This window comes from Nicotiana sylvestris, chromosome 3 (genome assembly GCF_000393655.2).
Source record: "Nicotiana sylvestris chromosome 3, ASM39365v2, whole genome shotgun sequence".
NCBI lineage: Eukaryota > Viridiplantae > Streptophyta > Magnoliopsida > Solanales > Solanaceae > Nicotiana > Nicotiana sylvestris.
This window is the reverse complement of record NC_091059.1, coordinates 26,478,396-26,491,954: the sequence shown is the minus strand read 5'-3', so window position 1 is coordinate 26,491,954 and position 13,559 is coordinate 26,478,396. Positions and strand designations below refer to the sequence as shown.

Genomic DNA, 13,559 nt, shown 5'->3' with positions numbered 1-13,559 from the left:
TCATCCGGGTGCCACGAAGATGTATCAGAATTTGAGGCAGCACTATTGGTGGAGAAGAATGAAGAAAGATATTGTGGGATTTGTAGCTCGGTGTCTCAATTGTTAGCAGGTGAAATATGAGCATCAAAGACTGGGTGGCTTGCTTCAGTAGATGGTCATTCCCGAGTGGAAGTGGGAGAGGATCACTATGGATTTTGTTGTTGGACTTCCACAGACTTTGAAGAATTTCGATGCTATTTGGCTGATTGTGGATCGACTGACCAAGTCCGTGCACTTCATTCCTATGTGTACCACTTATTCTTCAGAGCGGTTAGCATTGTTATACATTTGGGAGATTGTTCGGCTGCATGGTGTTCCAGTTTCTATCATTTCAGATTGGGGTACTTAGTTTACTTCCTAGTTTTGGAAGTCTGTTCAGCGAGAGTTGGGTAATCAGGTGGAGTTGAGCATAACTTTTCATCCTCAAACGGACGGCCAGTCCGAGCATACTATTCAGATATTGGAGGACATGTTGTGTGCTTGTGTTATTGATTTCGGAGGTTCATGGGATAAGTTTCTACCGCTTGCAGAGTTTGCTTACAACAACAGCTACTAGTCGAGTATTTAGATGGCTTCATATGAGGCTTTGTATGGGAGGCGGTGTAGATCTCCAGTTGGTTGGGTCGAGCCCGGCGAGGCTAGGCTATTGGGGACAGATTTGGTTCAGGATGCCTTGGAGAAGGTGAAGGTGATTCAGGAGAGGCTTCGTACAGCGCAGTCAAGACAGAAGAGTTATGCGGACCGGAAGGTTCGAGCTGTGTCCTACATGGTTGGTGAGAAGGTCTTGCTGAAGGTTTTGTCCATGAAGGGTGTTATGAGATTTGGAAAGAAAGGAAAGTTGAGTCCGCGGTTCATTGGGCCTTTTGAGGTGCTTTAGAGGATTGGGGAGGTGGCTTATGAGCTTGCTTTGCCACCCAGCTTGTCGAGTGTGCATCCGGTATTTCATGTTTCTATGCTCCGGAAGTATATTGGGGATCCATCTCATGTTTTGAACTTCAGCACGGTTCAATTGGATGATGATTTGACCTATGATGTGGAGCCAGTAGCTATTTTGGGTCGTCAGGTTCGAAAGTTGAGGTCAAAGGATATAGCTTCAGTGAAAGTGCAGTGGAGAGGTCGACCCATGGAGGAGGCTACCTAAGAGACCGAGCGGGAGATGCGGAGCAGATATTCTCACCTATTTGAGGCTTCAGGTATGTTTCTTGACTCGTTCGAGGACGAACGTTTGTTTAAGTTAGGGAGGATGTGATGACCCAGTCAGTCGTCTCATGAGTTGCCACTCCATTTTCCCCTATTTCAACTTCTTTACGCTTCGTTATCCATGTTTTATGTGATCGGGTTGATTAGTTTGAGTTCGGAGAGGATTTGGTAAGAAATGAGACACTTAGTTTTTTTAAGAAGGCTTAAGTTGAAAAAGTCAACCGGATGTTGACTTATGTGTTAAAGGGCTCGGATGTGAGTTCTGATGGTTCGGTTAGCTTCGGTAGGTGATTTGCGACTTAGGAGCGCGATCAGAATGGGTTTTGGAGTTGTAGAGAAGATTTAGGCTTGAATTGGCGAAGTTGATGGTTTGGCGATTTCCGGTTGAAAGGCGAGATTTTGATATAGGGGTCGGAAAGGAATTCTGAGAGTTGCAGTAGCTTCGTTGTGTTATTTGGGATGTGTGTACAAAATTTCAGGTCATTCGGGTGAGATTTGATATACTTTTGATCGAAAGCATAATTTAAGAGTTCTTGGAGTTCTTAGGCTTGAATCCCATGTTAAATTGGTGATTTGATGTTGTTGTGAGAATCCCGAGGTTTTGAAACAGTTTGAACGATGTCATGGGATGTATTGGTACAATTGGTTTGAGTCCCGGGATTCGAGCGAGTTCCGAGTAGGTTCCGGGATGTTTTAGGCCAAAAATCATAGCTGTAGCAGGTCCAGAAGGGTTGCAGGCCTCGGAACTCACCAGCGCGGCCCGCACAAAATGAAGTGCGTCCACGGTGAGTGTTGTGCGGACCGCACAAAATGGTGTGCGGCCACGGTAGGTGTTGTGTGGACCGCACAAAATGGTGTGCGACCGTGGTGAAGAACATTCCACTGGTCCTACTTCGGAAGCTCATATCTTTTGATTTACAAAAACTTTTGAGATGATTCAAAAACAAAAGTTGTAGTCCTTCGTATCTAGTTTCTAGAAAGGTAAAGATATCGCAATTTGGACATCTGTAGAAAAAGGTATAGCCAAAATACTAAAGCCTGTCACTGCAGAGGAAAGCCTATGCGGCCGCGGTCGTTTTTGTGCGGATCGCACTGGTTTGTGCGGACCGCGGTCGATTTTGTGCGGCCCGCGAAGGTGAAAATCTGTGGGGTACTCTATAAATACGAGGTTTTAGATTTTATTTGATATTTTGACCTAGAGAGCTCGGATTTTGGCGATTTTTCAAAGGTTTTTCAAGAAATTCATCGGGATAAGTGATTCTAACTCAGATTTGTATAGAGTACATGAATCTATCATTGAATTCATCATTTAATTCGTGATTTGGGATGGAATTTGGGAAGAAAATTATGAAATCTTTCTAAAATGTAAAATGATGATTTGAAGGACCAAATGGTATCGGAATTGGATAATTTTTGTATGGATAGACTGGTGAGAATATAAGGATTCTACTTTTGTGAATTTTATCAAATTTCGAGATGTGGGCCCGGGGGTCGGGTTTTACCAATTTCTGGAATTTTGTGGTAATTTGATTGTTTTCACTTGGACTTTGTTCCCTTAGCATATTGTGACGTATTCGTTCTGATTTTGAATAAATTCGGCACGTGTGGAGGCCAATTCGAGGGGCAAAGGCGTCGCGAGCTAGAGAATTAGCCAGTTCGAGGTGACTAATAATTGCAAATGATGTCCTGAGTGTTTGAAACCCCGGATTGCACATCGTAGTGCTATATTGAGGTGAGACACACGCTTGATGATAAGCGTAGGGTCATTTACTATTGGGGATTGTGATTTGGTCCGCTCCGATTGATTTGTTTTCTGCGTATTTGACTGCAACTTGTTTGTTGTCATAATGGTTTGGGCTGATTGCCATATTTGGGCTTCATGCCAACTATTTGAACCCTCCGGGGATTTTTATCACTATTTCCTCACTGTTTTGATTTATTACTTGAACTCAATCCTTTGGTTTCCTACTGTTTTAGAACTCAGCCATTTTTACTCAGTTTTGAGACTTAAATGATATTCCTAAATGATGTTTTGGGCTGAGAACTACTATTTTACTAATGCCCGAGGGGCTTGTGATGATTTTTGGACTGAGTGCGGCCGAGGGCCAGATGTGAGGATACACTGAGTGATATGAGACCGAGGGCCTAAGATACATTTACATGCCACGAGGTGGCTTGAGTGATGTGAGGCCGAGAGCCGAGAGATGATGCCATGAGATGGCTTGATATTGCGCTTGGGCCGTAAGGGGCTCCTCCGGAGTCTGCACACCCCCAGTGAGCGCGGGTACCCATTGTGATCTGAGAGTGAGCCCGAGGGGCTGATACTGTTCTAAGAGTGAGCCCGAGGGGCTGATATTGTTCTGAGAGTGAGCCCGAGGGGCTGGTACTGTTCTGAGTTGTTGCCCGAGGGGCTGATTTCTATTTGTTAATTACCTGCCAAATTACTTGTTTTACTGGTTGAAAAAGGAAGTTTACTTGATATTTCATTGATTTACTATTTTAAGTGATTTTACTGCTTCGGTATAGATTGCTTTGTGTTTTCATGTATTTTCTTGCTTTCAGCCATTATTTATATTTATTACTTACTGAGTTGGAGTACTCACTTTACTCCCTACGCCCCTGTGTATAGATTCAGGCGCAGCAGGTCCCGCTCATGAGTGTTGATCCCTCCTGTCCAGTCGGTGTTTCGGAGACTACGAGGTAGCTGTTGGCATCCGCAGCCCCTGTGTCTCCCTTATTTTATTTCTTTTATGTTCTTCAAACAGTTGTACCAGATAATTGTATTTAGTAGACTCGTATCAGGATCCTTAGTTGCTCATGACTTGTGACACCCCGGTTAAGAGTGTGTCGGGTTGGATTTCTGCTTTGTTATCTCTATTTCCGGTAATTGTGCTATTAAATCATGTTTGAATCATTCTTATGCTGTTTAACTACTTAAAAGGACTGATTGAGTTAGACTGGCTGGCCTAGTCTTCACGAGAGGCGCCAACACGACTGGGTTTGGGATTAGGGCCGTGACAGCAACCAAGATATTTTAGCTATTTATTGCTCTTGAAATTCTTGCTCCTAAAATTAAGATAAAAGACAAGCAGCAAATAACCAAGAAAAAAGGACTCTCTGCCTTACAAGTATTAATTTTTTGGCATAACAAATAATGGAACTACTCACTTAATGATTGAGCTATCAGAGGCAAATAACGTTAGTACTCTCTCTCTCTCTCTCTCTCTCTCTATATATATATATATATATATATATATATATATATATATATATATATATATATATGTGTGTGTGTGTGTGTGTGTGTGTGTGTGTGTGTGTGTGTGTGTGTGTGTGTGTATGATAAGTACTAAATTAAACCATAACAATCTTCTAATCCACATATACACTCCATATGGCAAGGAAATTTTAAATATAAAAAAAATAACTATAATTAAAATCGATGACCTCAATCAAACTAGATACCCATTGAAATATCATTCTCAACAACATCTAATGCATCATCGTCAATGTTCTTCTTATTATCCTATCTTCTGATAACTTTGGCCCCAAGAATTGTCATTGTATTCTGTAGAATTGATGAAAATGTAAGATAAATAAATAAATAATTAGCTAAAAGACGAAAACCAATCGTAAGAAGACCAAGAAGGAAAGTGTGAATATGCTTTTTAGATTGATGAAAAAGAACTAATTTGCATTCTTACCTACCAACAACATGAAATTATGATCAAATACATTAACCCAAAAGACTCAAAAGCAATGCAGCTAGAAGAGACAGATGGACAATTAAAATAGGAGTAATAGGAAATATCCAAGTTTTAATACTTTTAGCCAATTTTATAGCTCCTATCACCTCCACATCATTTGAAGCACTTGATATTGGAAAAATGTTCAACTATCAAACAATATTAAATAATAAAAGATTTACAAAACACTTAAAATCAACATAAAAATGGAAGGCAAGAGTTAGAAAGTCTACAAAAGCATTTTATCGAACACCTAAATTACAAAATATATTTTCGCAATATCGGAAGTAAAATAACCATGGAAGCAAATAAAAATATCATTAAATCAAACACATGAATGCAAAAGCACAAGAAGATTAACCACCGTACGAAGAACAATAATCAGATTTCAATTGCAAGAGTTTAGCATTTAATATGGCGATAATAAAATTACATGTATGATATCAATTCGCATATTTCGTTCTCCATCATGAACCTCAAGATAAGGGCTTCATAACTGAAAAAATATTTTTATTTTTTGCAAGAAACATCTCTCAAGTCTCAATTCATTGTGGATAGGCTATCCCCCATCTGTGAAAATAGGTATATAGAGAGTATCGAGAGAGAAAGAGAGAGACAATGAAGTTACCTAGGATGGTTGCTGGTGATGGCGAGACAGAGATTAGTTGGGCAGCAGGAAAATGAGAGCCTTTACAGTGCCTACTGAAATAATTTCGTGATATACAATGAAGACCTAAAAAGTATTGGAGGGAAAAGGTGATTGATGTCGAAAAAATTGGAGGGACAGGTTTCAAAATTTCACTTTCAATTAGTGCTTTAGTGGTCATTCTTTTCTATTGCGGGCAAAAGGTATATTTTCCTGGCCAATGCTCATTAGCCACTACTTTTTTATTTGTAAGATATATTTAGCAGCAATTAACTTATTACCACTAAATAATTGCCATTAAAAGTACTTTTTTTGTAGCGAGCCTACCTGGAGAACAAAGGGAAAGCAATTCAAGTGCTGGAAATCAGGAGCCCACCTGCAGAACAAAGGGAAAACAAGTTTCGAGGGAAAACAGTTCAAGTGATGGAAATCAGGAGCCCACCTGGAGAACAAAGTGAAAACGAGTCAAGTTTCGAGGGAAAAGCAGTACAAGTGTTAGAAATCAGGAGCCCACCTAGAGAACAAATGGAAAGCAACAATATTCAAAGGAAGATGGTTCAAGTTCAGCAATCAAGAGCCCACCTGGAGAACAAAGGGAAAATGAGTCAAGTTCGAGGGAAAAGCAGTACAAGGGTTGGTAATCAGGCGCCCACCTAGAGAACAAAGGGAAATCAACAATGTTCAAAGGAAGACGGTTCAAGTTCAGAAATCAGGCTCCCACCTGGAAAACAAAGAGAAAACAATTCAAGTTTCAGAGGGAAGGAATAGAATTCAAATATTGGTAATCAGGCGCCCACCTGGAGAACAAGGAGAAGGCAGTCCAAGTTCGAAGGAAGATAGTTCGAGTATTGGCAATCAGACACCTACCTTGAGAATAAGGGAATTCACTTCAGAATGCAATTCAAGTCAGCAACAAAAGAAGATCGCGGCAATAATGCGAGTCAACAGTCCGAGGTGATCAACAGAAGTTAGTCACAATCCAGAATTAAAAAAAAGAAAAAAAAAAAAGAAAGGCAAGAAGTGAATCCAAACGCAAAAGTTGATGAAAGATGTGAGATGCTCAAGACATGCCTGAAGTTACAAGCATGGTATGTCCGGTTTTGATCCGAAAAGCTGAAGAAGAATGAACTAGCACCTGCAACTAGCAAGCGTCAAGGTTCAAATCCAAAGTCTGCATGAAGAACCATTCAAGACTCAAGATCAAGCTTCAAAAGACTTATAGATAGGAATCTTGTAACTCATTAGTTGACAGGCTTAGCTAGTCTTTTTCATTTATTGATTTTTGATGTAATAACAGGACCGCGAACCAGAACCTCGACGAAACGGCACCTTGACCGGCTCTCCACTTCGGTATACTCCATCATCTCACTCACTTCTGAACTATACGTGGTCTGATTCCTTTATAACCAAGGATATGTAGGCATCTCAGATACCAGGGCTCGGTCACATTCTCCTTTCTCTTAGTTTTTGGTCTCCCTAAATAAGGGTCGGGTCAAAAAACCTGTCTAGTCGTTCTTTGTTTGAAAATACTTCGTATTTCTAGTCAAAGAGGGGCAGCTGTAGACATGTGATTTTTTACACTCTCCAAGATTTTTTATATTTTTAGCATGTATATATTTAATTTAGGCATACTATTGTTATTTCAATTAATTTTGACCCTTTTACTTTATTTTATTACAAGAAAATAAAAAAAAATAGTTTTATTGATGTTTTGTAGTCATTTTTAATCTTGAAAAATACCAAAATAGTTTTGTTTTAACAGTCAGCCTTATTTTAATAGTTAATTTACTTAACTAGGATTAATTAATAAATGGGATCATATTTTTAGTCTCGTTCGCAGGTAAAGAATAAAACTTGGGCTCGAGCAATCCATTTTTAGGCCTAATTTTTGGACCTAGCCCATAATTCCCAAGCCCATAATTCCTAGGCCCATACCTCCTAACCTAAAAAAACCCTATAAAATAATTAGACTCTAAGACCTAGACATAGAGATCCTTAGCTGAAATCCGCTGTTCTTCTTAAGACTATAAGCGAAAATACCACCTAAAAAATGTCTAAGACCTAAAAAATCCCGAACCCAAAAAATGGAACGGCAACATCCCACCAACCTAGCAACCTAACAACCTAACAACAGACCCTTTAGGATAATTAAAGCCCACTACCGTCTCCCAAATTTCCCCAAATAAAAGACCTTCAAGGTCTAGTTTTCCTCAATTCCAAACACACAAAAACAGAGGGAGGGATAGATCTGAAGAGGGGGACACGAGAGAACACGGGTAGGAAAACAAACAAAGCTTATCAATTTGAGTTCATCCTCCAGATTTACCATGTTAATTTAAGAGCTTCTCTTGCTTTTGCCATTTGGGAAAACCATATCCATTTCATCTTCAAAACCCCGCAAGCCACACCTTCTCACGCAAATCCTCCGTCAAACACCAGGGAAACGCAGCTCCAAACCAGCTGTATCGTAGTATAACCACAGTTATTTTCCAGCGAGTTTTGGTTTAATTCGAATTTTCCGGTGAGTTCCGAGTTCGTCGAAGGTCGTAATCTGAGGTTTCCGGGCAGATTTGCGGTTCTGCCGAGGTTGTCACTGTCTAAGGTTTCCAGTGTTAAGCATTTTTAGATTCAAAAATTGCTTTGTTTTGAGGTCTGTTTCTTTTCTTGGTGCTATATAATTTGTTTGAAATTATTTTTATGCTCTATACTTTTTGCTCGACATAGATAAATCATGATTTAGTCATTTCTTGCGTTAATGTTTAACATTTTAGTCGTTGACTCTTATCTATTCATTTATGATTAATTTGCTCGTTTAGTTTGAAACAGTGTTGATAAATATTGAGATTTTGTTAAGTTGCATTTTTGTTTGGGTTCTGATTTTAAACTTTAGAGTAGTTGGTCTAGTAGGCAATTGATCCATGGCTTTTCTTCGTTAATTAGTTAAGAATGACAATTTTTTAAATGTTTGAGCTATCAAATTATTTTTTTCCTAGATCTAACATTGTTTGGAATCAATAATCTTGCCCGATTCTTGAATACTCGTATGGGCCAAATGAATATTTTTCGTCAGGCCCAATTCAATAAGATAAAACTAGATCACATTTTCATAACTAATTTATTACACTTTTTCACAACTACTCCATAATCATGCCTCACAATAATTTTAAATTAGTTTAGAACATAACTCATGAACAATCGTAGATTGCTTTAGCCTCGATTAATAGTAAATCATCATAACTACGGGTATGGTTCTCGTGACGTAGTTGTGATACATAATTCTAAAATTCGGGGGTACATTCATGTGACCCGGCCACAATTTAATCTTGTTAAGTAAATAAATATATTGTAGATCATGGATACGGTTCCCGTGACATGATTCGCAATGTTTAATCAAATAATTAGTTATATAGCAGTTGAATTATTAAAAGCGGTTTAAAAAGAGTAAAATGCACATAGGTTCCAAAGTGTTTTAAAATCAGATAAACCGGCCAATAATAATAGTTGAGCGACCGTACTAAAATCACGGAACCCGAAAATGCCTAACACCTTCTCTCGGGTTAACAGAATTCCTTACCCGGATTTCTGTGTTCGCGGATTGTAAACCAGAGTCAATATTTCCTCGATTCGGGATATAAAATCGGTGACTTGGGACACCATAAATTATCCCAAGTGGTGACTCTGAACAATAACTAAATAATCCCGTTTTGATTGTCACTTAAATTAGAAAAAACACCCTTATACCATTTTTGGGGTAGAAAAATGAGGTGTGCCATAAGGTATTTACATTTTGATACTGCGTAAAGCTCCTCTTATTTTTGAATAATAGTAGAAACACCCATGTCAACAACTTTTTTTAAAATTATACCATGTCAAAACTCATTAAGGCCTCATTTGTTTGCACTTAATGGAGGTATGAATCTTAATCATTTAGATTTCAGTCATTAAGTATATTCGTTTTTTAAATCTGAATCATGATCATTCAGATTTTAACCATTAAATCTGTTTATTTTTTGAATTTTACAACCACTTAATGTGTCTGAATAGATCATAATTATTAAGATCTATAACAGAGTCTTAATATCATTAAAATATTATACATTTAAAAATTTATATAAAAATAATATTTCAAGGTAGTCTAGAGTATTCATAACAGTAGTATTGGCACGCAGTCTCACTTTCTGTTGGTAGTAGGTTTTTATGACTAACTGTTGTTTTCTTTCATTGTTGATCACCTTAATATCTTATTGTTTTTATTCTGCTTCTATATGGCTTTTTGATATTGTCCCTTCTTGTCTATATTTTCATTAATGTGGTGTTTATGCTTTCATGAGCCGAGGTTCTATTGGAAACAGTCTCTCTATCCTTACAAAGTAGTGGTAAGGTCTGCGTACACACTACCTTCCCCAGACCCCACAGTGTGCCCCCCAACCCATATCATTATAGACTGACATCACCCACTATCCAGAGGCGGATGTAGAGTGGCAATAACATGTTTAACTGAACCCAGTACTTTCGGGGCAAATCATAAATTTATGTGTAAAAATTTACTAAAATTATAATAAGTAGTAGGTTTGAATCTATAGTTTAAAATATATAATATGCTCATAGCAAAAAACCTTCAGGGTTGAACCTATAGAGCTTAAATCATGCATCCACCTCTGCCACTATCCACTACCCATTACCACCATCCACAGCCATAACTACCACTACTCTCAAGCACAAATATCAGTTGTCACTACCACTACCATCGTTTTCAACCATCACCACCAACTACCATTACCACAACAATCACCCATCACCACAACCACCACTATATATTATCCATCACTGTTATTAGTCACCACCACCCCTAATTATTACTATCATCCACCATCTACCACCCATAATCACGTCTATCAACCAACATCAACCCCAACCACAACCCACTTGGCATCCACGACCATCATTGTTAACCATCATCACCACCAACTACCATATAATTGTTTAAAAATATTTTATTAATAGTACTATTTAATTTGAATTTATACTTATTAATTTTAAAATAAAGACAAGTTTTACACATACAGATGTAGAGAAAATAAACCATCTTAATTATTTAGTATTCAGATCTTAATACAGCATCTTAATATTTAGATGTGTATTCAGATTCATACGTATTAATCTTAATATACATATTAATATTCAGATATATATTCAGATTCAAACATATTAATCTTAATAAAAACAAATGAGGTCTAAAATCAACTAGTTTGAATTTGCACCCATAAAGTCAATTACAACAACAACCTAGTGAAATTTTACTATTGGGGTCTGGGGAGGGTAGTGTATACGGAGACCTTATCCCTACCCCGAGGGGGTAGAGAGGCTGTTTCTGAAAGACGCTCGGCTCGAGAAGACAAAAAGAAGGCGAAAAGAGGCAATCTATCAGTACCATCAATAGAAACTATAGAACAAAGAACAACATCACCAGAACCAGAAAATAAGTGAAAACCAAAACAATAACCAGTAGATAAAGCACATCACTAAGAGGAACGAAAAAGTTGTGTGAACTCAACATTAATTACTAACAGTCAAAGACCAAGTCCTAACAGACTAGCCTCACTCTGCAGCACCGTAGAGATATTCCCAACTACCTCCTAATCTACAACCTTAATGCTCGATCTCTACAACTTCCTGTGTAGGGCCATGTCCTCGGTAATTTGAAGCCTCACCATGTCCTGCCTGATCACCTCTCCCCAATACTTCTTAGGCCGCCCTCTACCTCTCCTCATGCCCACTAAAGCCAGCCACTTACACCTCCTCACAGGCACATCTGGGCTTCTCCTCTAGACGTGTCCGAACCATCTGAGCCTTGCTTCCCGCCGCTTGTCATCCATGTGGGCGACACCCACCTTCCCACTAACTTCATTCCTAATCTTATCCATCTTGGTGTGCCAGCACATCCACCTCAACATCCTCATTTTAGTTACTTTCATCTTGTGGATATGTGAGTTTTTAACTGGCCAGCACTCAGCCCCATACAACATGGCCGGTCTAACCACCGCTCTATAAAATTTACCTTTGAGAATCTGAGGCACTTTCTTGTCACACAGGACTCTAGATGCTAACCTCCACTTTATCCACCCAACCCCTATACGGTGTGTGACATCCTCGTCGATCTCCCCATCCCCCTGAATAACCGACCCAAGGTAGTTGAAACTGCCCTTTTTGGGGATGACTTGTGAATCAAGCCTCGCGTCCAATCCCGCTTTCGTCGGCTCAGCGCTGAACTTGCACTCTAGGTACTCCGTCTTAGTCCTGCTCAACTTGAAACCCTTAGACTTAAGGGTCTGTCTCCAAACCTCCAGCCTCTCGTTGACGCCGCCTCGCATCTCATCAATCAACACTATGTCATCAGCAGATAACATACGCCCATAAAGTCAATTAAAGGGGAAAATATTTTCTATCATTTTTTATTTCCAAAATTTAAAATTTCTTCATTTGCAAGACTCAAATTTAAGATCTCTCATTAAACGTAGAGGATCTTGTTTACATAAAGTGTCATTTTGCTTGTTTAAAGTAACATGAGTTGTACTCCCTTCCTCTCATTTTTGACATTGTTTTTCTTAATTAGTAATAGTATTTTTTTAATGATGGTATTGTTTGACCCAACTTACACAGGAAAGTATTGAGTATTTTCGTCCAAAGTTGATGTGACGAAAATGCATAATATTTTATGTTTCTATAAAATTCTAACCTTAGATCTCTCATAATTTTTCCCCCAATTTATTATCTGTTGGATGGTAGTCTACACCCTTGAGGTTTACCTTTTGAATTTTGTATCGTTGAATAATTTTAAAATTTAGTTGTACGACTACAAAAATAGTATGAGATTCAGATCATCCCAAAGTTTTTATTGAAAATATTATACATCTCTCATAATTTCAAAATTTTATAAAATCATAACATATCTAAGGAACATGATATTATTAAAATTAAAAAATTGGAAAACTAGTCGTTCGAGATTATCTTAATGAAATCACTTGATTATGTCATTTAAATTTAGAATTTTCAAAGAAATAGTAATTCTCCTTCCTTAATCAATGTCTAATACGGTACAGGATATGAGTACACTAACTTCCTTTTCATAGTTTTTAGTCTCCTACGACTTTTTGTACTTCAAATTCAATTGTTTACTGCCAAAAAGAGGCGCAATTGCACTCCTTAGATTTCCCAGTGCAAGTTCTGTCCATCTTTTAGGGGTCATTTGGTAGAATGTGTAAGAGGGAAAATAATAAATGAATTAGAGCTTAATTTAGCAGGTAACTTGTACTTGAACGAAATTGTCCCTTCAAGTACACATATGACTTTTTTTTTTTAAAATAAAAAAGGAAAAGAGTAGGAATGAAGTTTTTTGGACAAATGAAAATGATATTACTTCTAGCATTCTATTAAAATGTTTTTGTAACACCCCATACATTCAGACTAGGTGTGGATATGTTAAATGAGTATTAATTTGATATTTTAGACATATGAAGTCCTAGAGGGATGATTATTGGTGAAAATAGTTGTTTCGGAATCAAGATGGAGAGTGAGGCGCATAAAATTCGACAAAATCGACTAAGTTTACAAAAGGTCCATCTTCTAGCAGAAGTTAGTGAAAATATGTAAGGAATTTTGGAAAACTCAAAAGATGAAAGTTTTAAGCCTTTGAAATAGCTTTCCAACGATATATTGTGGAGCCTCAACTGATCTCTGTGCAAAAAGTTATGTGTATTTTACAGAACAGTGTTACTGCCATTTTGCGCGGTCAGGTGTTCGATCAGGCCTACAGGTGCGCGGGGGCGCTCATGAGGGGTGATTTTAAAGCCCTACTTCGTCTCCCACAACCCCAAAACATAAAAACTTGCTCTAGAAAGATGAACTCTCAAAAACCTAACCCCTTAAGG

At 38.2% G+C, this 13,559-nt stretch overlaps 1 protein-coding gene across 1 annotated transcript; it reads right to left on the bottom strand.

The window, feature by feature from the left end:
• Positions 1–6,340: 6,340 nt before the first annotated feature.
• Positions 6,341–12,038, bottom strand: LOC138887163 (uncharacterized). Its single transcript, XM_070168879.1, has 3 exons — positions 11,690–12,038; positions 10,968–11,074; positions 6,341–6,352 (listed from the first exon to the last, which is right to left on the bottom strand). The coding sequence occupies exons 1-3, from the start codon at positions 12,036–12,038 to the stop codon at positions 6,341–6,343; spliced, it is 468 nt and encodes a 155-aa protein (XP_070024980.1).
• Positions 12,039–13,559: the final 1,521 nt, after the last annotated feature.